Source organism: Tiliqua scincoides, chromosome 1 (genome assembly GCF_035046505.1).
Source record: "Tiliqua scincoides isolate rTilSci1 chromosome 1, rTilSci1.hap2, whole genome shotgun sequence".
NCBI classification, from domain to species: Eukaryota; Metazoa; Chordata; class Lepidosauria; order Squamata; family Scincidae; genus Tiliqua; species Tiliqua scincoides.
The window spans coordinates 112,242,270-112,257,963 of record NC_089821.1 but is presented as its reverse complement, the minus strand read 5'-3'; the positions used below and the strand labels follow the sequence as shown (position 1 = coordinate 112,257,963).

Sequence of the window (15,694 nt, the reverse complement as noted above, 5' to 3'; positions counted from 1 at the left end):
AAAACTGTGCTGTGTTTTTCATCTTCTCTTTTATTAAATAGTAGTGTGTTTTATAGAAGATAGTTAAAATTTGCCTTTTTATGATGCTTATGAAGTTATGCCTTCAAAGCATCATAATCATAACCATGGCATATTTATATACCACTTTTTAACAAAGAAGTTCACAGAGTGGTTTACAGAGAAGATCAAATAACCAAATGGCTCCCTGTCCTGAAAGGCCTCACAATCTAAAAAATGGAAAAGAACCCCAGCAAACAGCACTAGAAAAGACTGTGCTGGGGTGAAAAGGGACAGTTATTCTCCTTCTGCAAAGTTTAAGAGGAGCATCAATTGAAAAAGTGCTTCTTTGCTCTTTTAGTACTAATGAAGTATGTACATATGAGACAGTGTGCAATATAGTTGAAGGCAGTCAGTCAATATTAAGACCCTGTTAGTACTCCTGCTAATTGGGCAATGAGACACCTTTCAAAGTGGTGTCTTCTTATATTTAGAAGGGGGAGAGCAACAGTCCACCCCACCATTGTGTCTTTTCCAGTGACTATTGCTGATATCTCTTTTGTATTTTTTTTAAAAGATTCTGAGCCCTTTGGGGGCAGGGAACCATTTGTTTACTTCTATGTAAACTGCTTTGTAAACTACTCTTTTGAAAAGTGGTTTATCAATATTCTTAATTCTAGAAGGTGGAAGAAGACATTCTCATTCCTAGGCCCACCATTTTTGAATGACTTCAAGAAACAATACTAGCAAATTGCACTTGTAAGGCATTTCACCTACATCTGCACTTTCTGGAGTCTTCTTTACACTACCAGTGATCACTGAATTTTTGCCAGTGTCTTTAGTTGGTTCAGATTTCCTTCATGTTTTCTGTCATGCTTCCTATTGCATAGACCAGAGTGGCCAAACTTGCTTAACGTAAGTGCCATGTATGATAAATTTCAGATGCTTGAAGTCCGGTCATGTTCAGAGGGTTGGCATGCCCAGGATTTGTTTATTCCTAGGTTTCAGCATCAGTGGGGCTTCCATGAATGGAACCCCATGGATGCCAAGGCATGACTGCATAGGAAATATAAACTACAAACAGTAGAGACAAAAATTAGGAACATTTTCAAGAAGGAAAAGCAAGATGAAAAAGAAAAGATTTGATGCTTCACTAGAGGATACCCCCTTCTCGTTGTTGTGCTAGCTTCCATGTGTTTTTATGCTATGGAAAACATTCAAACCCTTGAATTCTGCCCTCTGTAGTCTGAAATGATAGCATGCTGAAAGGACTGTATCAATTATTTTTTTCGTTTAGGTTTGATTTGGCTTTTGGATAAACTAGTTCAACTCCTGATGCTTTTACGCTTGGTGAGATCTGTCTTCTTCTTGGTGATTTCTCTCAGTGAGATCAGTTAGTTCTACAAAAAGTAGCCAGAAGTAGAAGAAATGTTGAATGCAGATGACCGCCTTACCACATGGTACACTGGAAAGGGGGAGACATTTGCCTACTTTAATATTTGTAAAAGAATAGCAATAGACTTCTGGTTTTGAACCATTTTATAATTGCTACTGCTCTACTGTTCTGACTATTCTGAATACTATGAAGTAAAATAAATTAGTTCTACCTATCTCTCCATATAGTGTCTTGTCACTACTTTGATCTTTTATTTAGGGAAGCATATCATTAACCTGTTGTACTTCTTGACTTTTTAAAAAGATTGTGCTGATTTTAAGTTCTCTGACTTTATTTATATTAATAAATTTCTGCCCCAATAGGGGTCACCAGTGGGTTGCAGCAATAATTATTGTTGTTTTGTTTTAAAACATAGGCTCAAAGCATCCCCTGGGCTCAGAGCAGTTTACAGTTATTTTTCTATGTGTTAGTAAGAGGAAGGGCTTACAATATTTGGGGGCCACATGTACTTAAAAATAATTCAGTATAAACATAAAATACTGTGAACTCTTGATTTTGCAGACTAATGGGTGTAGGGATTCTATTAATGCTGAAAGTCTGTTAAATCTGATTACATTTTAGTTAATGGAGATGCACACGCACAAAACATATGACTGGTTTTTATTGAAAAAAAGCACCCTTTGTTTCTGAAGTCTGTTAAATTGAGGGTTTACTGTGAAAAGAACTCACAGTTCAGTCCTAAGTGTGGTGCTCTTCCCAAGAGGGAGATAGTTATTGAATCCCAGCTCCTGGAATGATTCTTCTCTCCTCTAGCAGCATCAAATTTAAGGTATAAAGTGAACATCATTTGTGGGGGGATGGTGCCTTAATTTTTTGAATTGTATACATATGCAAAAAAATGCAAACGTTATCTCAAAATAGCATTCACTTTACACCTTGTTGGCATCCTTCAGTCTCCGAAGACTATGGTATTGTGCTGTAAATGGTGGTTCTGGAACAGCGACTAATGTGGCTGAAAAGGCTGATTCGGGAATGACAATCCCTTCCATACTGAGAGCAACTGTAGTCTGTCCCTGGTCTTTTTCCCTGGCTACGGACCTTTCTTCTTTACCTCTTTGACTCAGTTTGTTGGGCAAGTGTCTCTTCAAACTGGGAGAGGCCGTGCTGCACATCCTGCCTCCAAGCAGGACGCTCAGAAGCCAAGGTTTCCCATCTGTTGAGGTCCATTCCAAAGACCATCAGATCCCTCTTGCAGATATCCTTGTATCGCAGCTGTGATCTACCTGTAGGGTAATTTCCCTGCACGAGTTCTTAGAGAAGATCCTTTTTATACCTTAAAATCAAGATTAATCATTTCTGTGTACATAACACAGAGAATTGTAACTTCAGATGTCTATGGTTTCTCAAACAAAACCTCACATAATGGCTAAAAAATATCTAAAGCTTTCTAAATACATTAAGATCAAATAAAGACAAGATTTGAAAACCTTGGGGGGGGGGAGGCAAGCTATTCCTTTAAAACAGTGGTCTCCAAACTTTTTAGCCAGAGGGCCACATCAAATATCTGGCGTGGTGTGGAGGGCCGGAAAAAAATGTAAATATAAAATTTAAATAAATTAGCTATGGAACTTAGATGAGTGAATAAATGAATGAATGGGCTCATTCTTTCAACCTCTCTGGCCCTCAGAACACCCTCCAGACACAATCAGAGCACAGTTCTGGTCATGCTCAGTTGAGTGGGCCAGAGTCTTTCAGGGGACAAGAGGTTGGAAACGGGCCGGAAAGAGGCTTGCTGCGGGCCGCATCTGGCCCCCAGGCTGGGGTTTGGAGACCTCTGCTTTGAAAGACTGCTTTCACTGTGAAACTCCATAGCTTGGGGGAATATACTTTATAATTTTGATGACCCGTGCCTTGGTGATGTCTAGATTACTGTAATGTGCAGTACATGGGACTGCCTTTGAAGACTGTTTGGAAACTGCAGTCAGTGCAGAATGCAGCTGTCCACGTGGTTGCTGGGGCTCATTGGTTTGATTCACTTGAGCTGTTGCTCTGGCAGTTACACTGACTGCTTGTTATTACTGATAATAATACTACTTATAAAGCTACTACTACTAATACTATTTATTCATTTCCAGGCACAATTCAAGGTGCTAGTTTTGACTCTTAAGCCCTAGATGGCTCAGGACCAGGGTATTTGATGGACCCCCTTCTTCCATATAATCTGATCCATCCTTTGAGATCATCAGAGTTTTTATAGTTGTGGTGATGTATGGAATGGTGGCCAGAAGTAGGGCTTTCTCAGTGGTGGCACCTCGACAATGGAATTTCCTCCTCTTGGAATTAAGAACTACTCACTCTTTGGGGACCTTCCAGTGGGGACTTAAGACATTTTTGTTGAGAATGGCCTGTGATGGCAAATGTAATGGTTATTGACTCTCAGACACAATTTGACTGGCATTTAACTGATGATGAACCACAGAGGTTTTATTTGTTATTGCTCAATTTATTGTTGTCCATTGTTTTTATTATTTGAAATGATTGTAAGCTGCCTTGAGAATCTGTACCAGGGGAAAGGCAGGGTAAAAATCAAGTAAATAAATGCCTTCCCCACTCAGTATCTCCTGCTATGACAGATAATAGACAACCAATTTGCCAAGTTTTATTGCATTAAAATCATGGCAGAAGAAACAGTTGTATCATGTTTGCATTAATATAGCTGACCAGGCACCCATGTTAGAGAAATTTACCATATAGTACATTGGTTGTCGTTATCATTTGTTACCCACAAATTTGTTCCAATAATGTGAAGCTAGATTTGGGAAACTCATTTAAGATTATTTGCTCTGATAATTTACAGTTTTTCTTTAGCTGATTTATAGGGCAGTGGTTTCCAATCTCTGTGTTGCAATGTCCTAGGGTGTGGTTAAACAGCACCAAGCTGAACAAAACCAAGCTCAACATCCCATAGATGCCAGAAGGAGCAAGAAGAGAGCTTAGAATGTACCACCACCCCCTCTCTTACAAGGGCAGCACCCCAAATATGTTCATCCTCCTCTCACAAAGGTTTCTGTAGCTGAAAAGGGAGAGCGCCTGGCTCTTCTCCAAAGGGGCTTACCCTTTGGTTTTGCCAGGACCAAATACCTTGTCTCTGGAAGATGACAATCCTGGGGGTGGGTTCGACCAGGCCAGGGCTGGTGGATCTGCTGTAGCAGCTACTCTTCCCCCCACCACAACCACCAAATGCAAAGCATTCTATTCAGAGGCTAGGGGAGTTTTGTCCTCTCAGATTAGAAAAGGAATTATTTCCTTCTTAAAGTATCACACTGACTCTTTCACATGCCCTCAGTCATTCCTTTGATGCTATTTTAAAATAAAAGTATAATGCTGTAATGATATGCATGCTTTCCTGTGAGCAAATCTCTGGGCTCACTTCTGAATAGACAGATAGGATTGAGATGTGAGAAGTAGAGGCATGCATGCATCTCCCATGACCTTAGAATCATTGAGACTAACTATAAAGAAGAAAAATTCTTGTTTGGAACCTGTTTGTAATTAAGTAATATGAAGTAAATTGAAAGAATCGTGTTTGGTGACTTGAGTCATTGAACGGTACCAAGTGCTTGTTTCCTATTAATTCTATAGATGCAAAAGAGGACAAAGACATTTGTGGTTCTGTGAATGGTGGAGAGAGTCAGTCTTCTGGAGGCTAATGAAGCCGAGCAATTGATACTGCATCTGTTTTTCACTAACAATTTAGAATAGACTGTAGTTAAAATATTTAGTATGATCTACCTTTCATGGTTTCCCAGTGCAAAGAACATTGTTTTAATAATTTCAGTTTTAAAAAGAGTACTTTATGGAAGTATAGGTAGCTGAAGAAGGTTGCCAAGTGTATTTGCCTTTCATTTAAAAATGGGCATGTTAACTGGCGGCTTAGAGAACCTTTCCTGTGTATAGAGTTAGAGTTGCAAAGTCTTAAAACAAAGTTTATAAAGTTAGCCTAAGGGTTATACTATAATGACTGTTTGTTTTTCATTCTTGGCTACCGTTTCTATTTCAGGTATGTAATAACATTTCACTGATAGTTGCTCTACTCTCCTGAAAATTGCATGTGCTGTCTGTTGTTAACTCTCTCTACTCCCTCCCCACTCCCTTTTGGCTCAGAATGATTATTTGGGTAGCTGACATGATGCAACTTGTTTTGCACTGAGTATTGTCCTACACAAAGTTTGACTACTATATATGTAATAGATAGTGCCTATTAGAATGTTGACTATCCAGTAGAAAAATTTAATTATATTAGCATTTAGCTTTAACTTTGTTAAATAGTATTTAGTTTGCATTCCTGAACACTGTATTATGGGAACTCTAAAAACTTTTGTTTATGTGTAATCTTCTCTCTTTTTGTTACAATGCTTCCCCAGCAAGGACAAGTATGGAAGGTTTGCAAAGCTTTTTCACCTTCCCTCTGCCGCTTTCAGATCAGTCTCTCATACTCCATGACTTCTGTCTCTATAATTCACAATATTACTGTAGAAAAGTTAATTAAGTTGCCATCCTGGCTTGTCACTATGTCGTGTAGAATTGCATAGCATGTTATAGTTTGCATGAGCCACAGATTCTCTACTAAAAGAGAATTTTGAACCCAGGAAAATATATCAGTGCAGAAGCAGAATTGTTGCACGATGTTCTTCTGAACACATAACACTGGTATGTTAAGTACACCTTTGATACAGTTCAGTTGTAAAGCATTGCTCTGTTCTTTGTCCCAGCTTGTCTTCATTGGAAGTTAGACTGTTGCACTTGTGGGGGGAGGGAAAGTAGCTACTAAGATAATAAATTGAACATGTAAATAGCTAACCAGCTGTAATTACAGAGTCATGAAACAGCTGATCTAGACAGTAACATCTCTTAACAGATTTACTGCTCTTCATTAGGGATCATTGTAAGAGCAGGTCAAACCAGCATAATTGGTTAAATTTCCTTACCAAAACTGATGCAGAGATGCTCCAGCCTGGGTCCAGATACAGTCTGTGGCGCTCCTCTTTTGGACCACTATCTTTTGGTACAGCCAAGTGATTACCAAACTTTTTTGAGTAGCGGTTCTCAAACTTTGAGGGAGCTTTACTCCCTCAATAAGTTCTTGCGGGGGAGGGGCTAGGGCAGCGACATGATCCCCAGGATTGCGTCGCTAAGGGGGGCAAGGGTGTGCTTTGCACTTCAAGAAGGCAGGGCTGCAGAAGGTGCGGGGAGCCCTGCGCGGCGCTCCCCGAGGCTTGGAACGTTCGCTAAAAGAGGGCGCCCTCTTTTAGTGAACGTTCCAAGCCTCAGGGAGCGCTGTGCAGGGCTGCACAGGGCTCCCCGCACCTTCTGCAGCCCTGCCTTCTTGAAGTAAGTGCAAAGCACTCCCCCTTGCCCCCTTGCCTCCCTCCCCCCTTCCCCCACCCCTTAAAGGGACGTGGAAGTGTTACACAAACTGGTGGGTTACCACCCACCAGTTTGAGAACTACTGTTTTAGAGCTCCTAGAGGCTGCTACCTGATCTATGAGTGCCAAGGGGTGTAGCTATAATGGTGATTGGGCAGCAGTACTCCCAATAGCAGCTTGTTTAACCCTTGATGCACATAGCCTAATCTATCCTGTCAGTTTTGCGATCCAACAAAAATTGAGTCGTAACCCATTGGTGGGTCCCATACCCACAGTTTGGGAGCTGCTGGAATAGCCCATTTGTTGCAGCTGCCCAGCATGTGCAGCTTATTCCTCAGCAAAAGTGACCAAGCACCAGTTCTGTTTGGAAATGAGAGGCCATGGTTTAGGACCAAACTGATATGAATACAGTGTGTGACAGGGAGCTCTTTGCCTCCAGCTTGGCTGTTGTGCCAATAGTAGTCAAATAGGGAATTTAACTTCTCTCCTACCATGCACTGTGCTGATATCAGCAAATTGTAAAGGCATGTGACTGGATAAGAAAACCAATGGAAATAACTTTCTGTGGGCTGTGGTCTTCTTTTGTAGGCCTGAGTGTATTAAAGGCAGTTCTGGGATCAAAAAATTGTGCTGAAGTAATAACTTCGTTAAAATGTAGTTTACATAGTGTTACCTCTGTGGAACATTTGAACTTGACTTACCTTTAGAAGCGGGAAAGTATTGGTTGTTTAATGTCTTGCAGATAAATCGCAGAGAAACCAATGTTAACTACAGATTGCTTGGTTAATTGCTTTAACTAAGGAACACTAATAAGCCCAGCACTCTACAGATACAATAGGTTTCTAAGCGTTGATTAGCTCCAGTGACTCAAGGTGGGAATTATAAGATGAACCTTCCTCACTCTTTGACTAGAAGTATCTGTTTCTTCTTTTAAGGCAGAACTTTTCCTTCACTGGTGTTATGCACTAACTGCTTTGAACTTTTCACACATTTTTTCCAGTAGAAGAGCATCTCTGTACTGTCTCCCATTGCATAGTCCAGCTGTGACAATTCCCACTCATTTTTTTTTTCACTTGCTCACTAAAAAGCTAAAGAAATCTTCCTAGTCTCTGATTGCAGATTAACTACAGTAAATGTTTGGTGAAAAAAATATATTTTAGTTTCTTTTTTTTCATCTTTTTCCCTAGGCATGTGGCGACCCAAAAGCAAAACCATCATATCTTATTGACAAAAATCTGGAATCAGCTGTCAAATTCATTGTCAGAAAATTTCCAGCTGTGGAAACACGCAACAACAATGTAAGTAATGAAACAAACTCTGTAAATGTTCTGCTAAATAAGTATTGCTCTAAGCAGTTGTATGCGTGTGTATATATATATGCTGGAAATAACAGAACTCCAGGGAAGGCAGAGGTTTCATAGGTTCAGCTTTGTGCATTGGGGATTGAATGTTGTAGAAAACTTCCTGGGTTTAATGTAGAACGCTTACAAAGGAATCGAAAAGACTTGTGCATTTTGGAATGTGGTCTTCCCAAGACAGTGCATGCACTGTTTTTCAAAACAGAATTGCAGTGTGAGTGTTTACAAGATGTAGGTGGTGGGATTGATCTACAGTGAAAATTAATTCAATGAGTATCATGAGTATCATGTGTGTCAGAACTGCAGACTAGGCATTATTAGTTTTAAACCCACTACTCAATGGCAGCTTCTCTGACTTAGGTTTCAGTGGAAAAATATGTTTCTATTTTATTTTGTTTGAGCTTTATCTCACTCCCAGACTAGTCACATAAGGCATTTTCACTGAAAAGCCTGTCTTTCTCATGTCTAAAGCAAGGACACTATGTTGTGAATATATCCTGTATAGCTTAGTATATCACCAACCTTGTTTTTGGAATAAAGCCTAGAAGTCTGTATCTTGAAAATACGAAGAGCAGCATATCTTCAAAGAAGGTAAAAATGGCTTGCTGTTAGAAAGTGGTTGCAAGTATGCCAATAGGGTGGCTCCCCATTTAGATGATCCTTCAGACTAAAGCAGTTACAGTCCTTGTTGAATCAGTGTGGAAACAAGTTGGTTTGGTATATTTGCAAAAGATTGGAAGAAGGGAATAACTTAACCTAATGGTTATGTTGTGCAGCTTTCTATGGCTGCAGTCCTAACCACACTTTCCCGAGAGTAAGCCCCACTGAACAAAATAGGAGTTACTTCTGAGTAGACCTGGTTAGGATTGTGCCCTATGTCTCTATGTTTCTTTGGTTTACTTGGTTTGGTGATGTTCCTCCTGCATTGTCTTATATACTCTTGAATAAATTGGCACACACTCTTTTAAAAGCAGTGTAGACCCTTCGTTGAATTCGGATGGGAGTTTAGAAAACTCTGCCTGAGCTGACTTTCATTTCTGTCTTATGGAAATTTAGGGGAAGATGTTCTTACATGTTTGTTTTTCTTCTCAGAGGTGGAAAGGGGAGGCAGGTAATGGGCTTGCATGTTCACTGCATGCAACAGTTTGCATGAATGCTTGAGAATTCCAGTTTCTAATGCAAATACTAAGCTTTGGTTTTTCAACAAACTTCCCTCTTTTACAGTCTTTATATGCCTTTAAAAATTACCCTTTAAAAGCCTTTATTAGCCTTAAAAATATCTATTTTAGTGTCACCTGTTGATTATCAAACTTCAAGCACTATCAGCGTTTTAAATTCTGTTTCCTTTTTAAATAAGCAAAGATATTTTACAAAACCCACTATTATGTAAGTGGCACTAAAACTCCAACTCATGATTTAGGGTCTAATCCTATCCAAATTTCTAGCACCGATGCAGCTGTGCACTGCATCCTGTGGTGGTGGTAGGCAGCCACGGGGGCCTCCTCAATGTAAGGAAACATTTGTTCTGTCACCTCAAGGCTGCATTGCTGCTGCTTTGGCACTAGAAAATTGGATAGGATTGGACCCTCAGTTTCAGAAGGATACGGTCTAAATATATTAGTGATCAGTGTTTCAGTAATTTGAGACATAATTTACAATTTTTGCTTTGCTTATTAATGTTTTGATGAAATGAAAATGTGGGAGTGTGTCCTATAAATAAAGCACATGAGAAGTTCAATATAAATTTAAAGTGACTAACTTTTAGATGAGAGCTAATAAAACTTTCTTAGGGTTTTAAAGGCTTATTTTAGAACTTATCAGACAAGCTGTTCATATTGTAGGTTAAAAACAAATTTCAGTATTGTAGCAAGAGTTCTATGAGTTACTAAAATGCCCTCTCTGCATAATTGGCAGGTATGGCTTGTAATAAGACCTGCTAATTTTTATTATAGTTTCAGTTAGGTAAAATTCTCTTGAGAAGAAAGCTTGATAGGAGCTCATGTTCTCTTGAGTTTTTTGTTGCTTTTGTGAATAAGACCATAGTATTGTCTTGACTGCTTTTTTACTAGTTATTAATAAAGTATGTAAGTGAGAGATGAATAAAACTGATTTATTAAATGTCATAATTGTGACATCAGCATTGATTCCTAAATTGATGGGATATTAGACTATTAAATACATCTGTGAAAGTTTCTAAATAAAATGACATTGAGAAATTCCTGAAGTGTACATAGCACTTTGGTGATTACATAGTGCATTGTGAACTACGCCTATTGAAAAGCGGCATATAAATATTCATCATCATCCTAATAGCAGTCCTTCTACTGTGTAGTTAAATAGTAGAGATCTAAGTACACGCAAAACTTTTCCAGTAAAAGTGGGACTGTAAAGTAAAGTTCCAATAAAAGTGGGACTGTAAAGGGACTGTAACTTTGGCTAGATGTTGTGTTATAAGATTAGTAGACTATGATGGTTGTTAGCTTTTGTATGTGATTTTGTGTTTTTTTTACTAATTGCATATTTGTGTGTTCATATGACTAGGCTTAAACCTAACAGTTGTATTTTGCTGTAGCTATTGCTAGTAAGACAAAATTATCTGCTAGTGAAATTATGGTCATCAGTCTTAACATGTTTCCAAGTCTGTATGTGGATGAGGGCAGGGGAAACAGTGTGTTAATTTTAAAAATGGCTCATTTTCATCTATTTTAAAAAGGCTTCACTAGATTTCTAGCATCTTCATTGATGCTTACATGCAGAAACTGTCTTTTGACTCCATGTTTCTTTTTCTAAATTCCTGAAAAGCTGCTGTTGAGGGTTGGGGGACCTTCATCAGTGGCACAGAGGAGGATTGCAGGGGTGGGGAGAATAATCAGAAGCTTAAAGGGGAGTTGCCAGTGGAGCACCTCCATTCACATTTCCTGTCACAGCTTCCAATTATTTCCCTCTTCTGTTGCAACCCTGTGACATGTCACTGAGAGACTCCTGAGCCTCAGCAGTAGCTTTTCAGGGGCTTTGGAAAAGAAGGTTGGGATCAGGAAGCTGTTTTCTGTTCATGCAGTTGTAAGAGCTGGAGTTGGTTGGCATGCTAGCCCTAATTTGTGCTGTGTTTTACTTATTTTTAGTGGAATGAAAAGTCAAGGAAGGCACAGCAATACCATAAGTGTCTTGTATTGTTCTGCTTAACTATATTGGAAGAAATAGTATGGTTTTGAAAAGCAGTCTTGTATATGTGTGGCTAAAGATTAGTGTGGTTCTGAATCTCTCATAGTGCTTTCCTTAGTATCCTGTGTACCACTATGTCATTTGCCGCTACAGGTATAACCTAATTATCTGTTGATTTTTTTACCTGCGGTTTTATCTCAATGCGATGAGAAGGGCCCTTTAAATTAAAGGAAAAAAGTTGTTTAATAATTGCCTCCTTAATGTGATAGAGGGCAGCAGGCTGACAACCCATCAATCATTCTCTCTCCAGGCACTTAGCGCAGCTTCACTCCAAGGCAAACCACCCCTCCTTCCCCACCCCCCAGCATGTGAAAGAAAGATAATTACTTCGCGTTCGTGAAGGGAGGGGTCGCTGACTGAGAGTGAAGCCTTTCTAAGCGCCCGGAGAGAGACTGTTTGACAGATCGTCTGCCTAGTGACTCTTATCTTACATCACAAAGGTCAGCAAGGCTGTTTTTAAGTTGCATAGGAAAGGGTCACTGTTTTTAAAATGTATTTGCTTTAATGTGATTTTTGCCATCCACATGAGTTCTGGAAACTGAACCCTTGCAAATAACAAGACTCAACCTGTATATCTGCTGAATTATACTCCTGACAGCAGCAGTAGAAATAGTCATTTAATTTTGATGTCATAAATTAATATCTAGGCTGCTTACAGGTGGAAGAAACTGTAAACTTGAACACTTTTGGAAACTTCTCCAATATTCTCTGGTTGCTACCAATGTTTAATTCAGAAACACTGTGCTTAGTGGAAGATTTGAGAAGTGAAAGTGCTTATCTAATGGAAGGTTTGAGGTTTGAAAACTGAGCATTTGTCACCTTGAGCATTTTCACAATTGCCTTTTGGAGAAAAGTGTAATTTAATACTATCTCAATTTATGAGAGAGTTGAAACAGGTGGTGATTTGAGATTGTTGAGCTACATCTTCGCAGTTCAGTCTGATGATCTTACTAACATTATTCAAAATCTCATTTTGTCACGCTGGTTCTGACTGCCCTGTACTCTCTTTTGCAAGATGACAGTGGATCATAACTTCATGTGAAACAAGCAATTGCTCTTTGGCCACCAACACACTCGGATAAGGCTGAAGTGCTCACTAGTTTAATAGAGTGAATTTATTTATTTAAAGACAGCCCTCAGTCTAAGCCTGCTAATGGGCTTTTTTAGAACATTTCTTGTAACTCTAAAGATCCAGGCTAGATGACTTGGAGGGAAATAGTGCAAGTTCTGGATAGCCATGGATTGCAAGCCATGATGTCTTCTAAATGTGAGAGGTGTGTAGATATACGCGAACCCCCTCTTCCAGAGTTTAGGGAGCATGGGACATGCTCTTGTCATTGTTAGCAGATGACTTCATGAATCAATTAGAAAAGGAAGGTTGCGCAAGATTGTTTATGGAACATTTGACAACTGTGATATACATGGTTAGCTGGTGGTAATTGACTGTTGAATTGACAGGCATTCTGGTGTTAATTCTTTATTTTGAGCATCAGACTCCATGTTCTATCTTGGTTGTTTTTTAGTTTGAAAAGCAATGTGTCATCCTGTTTGAAGGAGTTTTAGAATTAGTATATATAAGGGTTGTCATAAGTCAGTAACATTGGTTCAGGAATAGAGTATGAATACTTGCTTAAATTTGAATTCACATTACTGACTATACTAGTGTGTTCGCAAATAAGCATTGGGGAAGTATAAAAATGATTGTGTTTAGAAATAAAACTCTTTGTCAGTACAAGCCATGGTGTAGCTTTGAAAGATTATTTCTGTCAGAGATCCTTAGAGCTCTCTATCTTGACACTGAAAATGGGAGATATTAATAAGTTTCCCTTTTTAATGATTTAAAGACCTAGATGTTCCAGCTCTTGTATAATATTTCCAAATGAAGCATGCATTTTCAAAATTGTAAGACAGGTTGATTGGTAATGGGCAGAGGAGGTAAACAAAGGGTTTTGTATTGGTGGGACTTTATTCTAACCTGAGTATATCAGAATAATTGTAAGAGCATACCAGAATTTATATTATCCCTTTTTGGCAATGGTCATGCATATCAAGAGGGTTGGGGATGGTTTCAGCATTGTGTGAATCAGTGTAGAAGAATGGAGTGATGAGGCAATTGTGTTCGGACACAGGTGAGTTGTACTCCATTAATGTTAATTAATTCCTCTTTTATCCCCTTTAACTTCTCCATTAAAGTGTGATAAAGCTCTGTCAATGTCTGTTCATCAGATTTTTTTCCTTCTTTCCCCCTCTTCTCCGGAATGGAACTACAGCATGTCCTTGCTTAAAGTTGTCAATAGGTTCTTGAAAACTGCAACTTTAAGCAAAACGACTTATAACAAAATCAGTTTTCCTGTAGGCTAATTGATATACATAAACAAGAATTAAATTCCTATAGCTTATTTCTGGTCACAAAAACATCACTTAACTTCTAAATAAAGACCCAAACACTTCTAGTCTTAAACATCAAAATAAATGTGAGCTTTCCAGGCCAGAGAAAACCAACCAACATAGGCGTGAGGAGAACATGCAAGCTCCACAGAGATAGTGGCCACACAGATAGTGAGGAATCTTTTTTTCATCAATGTTATAATGAAACAATCTTAAATGAGGACTTGCTGGTATTGATATTTTTCACACTTACAATGCATGCACATATGATTGAAAAATAATATGACAAGGGTCAGTTATTTACTGCCCTGTATGTACCAGATTGACTGTATGTGGAAGGGCAAAAAATTCTTATAAAATGGAACCATAGTTCAGTGATAGAGCACAGACTCTCGGACGTCAGTATCTACAGGGGATTCTTTCCCAGACCCCACATGGATACCAAAACCTAGATAAGCAAATATGTGGGTCTGGTCCACAATGACTTTCAGACATGTCTGGAAATGTTCTAAGGCCTATAGAGGCCGCACACAGCCTCTACAGGCTTCAGAAAGCCTCCTGGATGTGACCAGAGAACACCTCAAGTCTCATCCAGGAGCTCAGGTTCAAATCTCCACTACAGATTTGGAATCCGCCATTACTTGAATCCACAGGTCCCAAATCCAAGGAAAAATGCTGGACCTGTATTTGGTATGCAGAGGCTGCTAGTTCGATCCCTGGCATCCTCAGGGCTGGGAACAACTCCTATCTGAAACTTTGAGGAGATCTTGATTAGACTACCAACATTCTGTTGCGGATACTTTTTTGTTTTTAACATCTAGAACTAGGGGTAGGCAAACTTGCTTAGTGTAAGAGCCACATACAGTAAACATGAACATTAAACTTACATTTTAATTTGGTGGACTCTCAGTTTATATCCGATAAATAATTGCAAAGCTTGAAAAAATTGTATTTCCCTTTTATATTAATTGTGATGCAACCAAGAGCTCAGCCAATTTCCTCAAGTCATACATCAAAGAGCCATATGTGACTTATGAGTTGAGGTTTGGCAACCTCTGTTCCTAGAAGCTTTTGAACATTCAAGTATCATAGCAATTCAGTAAGCAGCAAGGTTTTTAGCCAGGATGAGAAGAGATTCAACACAAGCTGTATGATGATATTGTACAGCTCTGGATTTTGGTATCCTGGGGTTTCTGGGAATGAAACCTTTGTAGGTAATGAGGTCAGCCCTGTATTTTGTACTGAAAGCTTTCTGTTTACTATTGAGATTTAGTGTGGATAGTATGTGAATTTATATATGGTGGATATGAAGGGCTACACCAACATAGCATAAAAAAAAAGATGGAGAAAATTTGGGGTTTTTTTTCTCAGTAGGCAGGGGATCCCAACCTCCTCACTCAAATATGTGGAGCTGAAATTAGTAATGAAGGGACTTAAATTCACGTTTGTAATATTGAATATGGAACCCAAAATAATAGTTTTTGTAGTTCAGAAGGGTATAATCTTTGGCATCTGATATTGTCCATGAAATTGGCAATTCTATGGTGGTGTCAGAAGAAATATGATGTTAATAATAATAATAATAATAATAACAACAACACAGTACTGTAAAACTGTGTGTATTAAGAAATGCATAAGAAATTGTTTTACTACTACTACTGATACTACTACTGATATGGAAAGTTGAAGGAAGATGTTCTTTTTATGCAGATGTCCTTCTACTAGTTCTTGAATAACATTCTTCTTCCCACTGGTTAGTTTGCATTCTTCAGGAATAACACATTTGAACATTGCTGGAAAATATGGTGTGAAAATATCCTTTTATGTCCTCTAAATATTCTTGTATCTATGTTTTTCTCTTCCATTTCCTCACCAGTGTCTAACATGCTAGCCTCTTGCTTCTTTCT

The 15,694-nt window shown here is 38.8% G+C and overlaps 1 protein-coding gene across 3 annotated transcripts in view; it reads left to right on the top strand.

Moving 5' to 3' along the window:
- NCKAP1 (NCK associated protein 1) overlaps positions 1–15,694 on the top strand; it is a 72,427-nt gene that overhangs the window by 9,081 nt on the left and 47,652 nt on the right. For 2 of the 3 annotated variants that reach the window (XM_066619869.1, XM_066619036.1), the window contains exon 2: positions 8,007–8,117. In XM_066619869.1, coding sequence (XP_066475966.1) covers positions 8,007–8,117 — 111 coding nt within the window. Of the gene's footprint in view, positions 1–8,006; positions 8,118–9,233; positions 9,289–15,694 lie in introns of those variants that run through there. The other variant, XM_066620734.1, reaches the window with a different exon arrangement.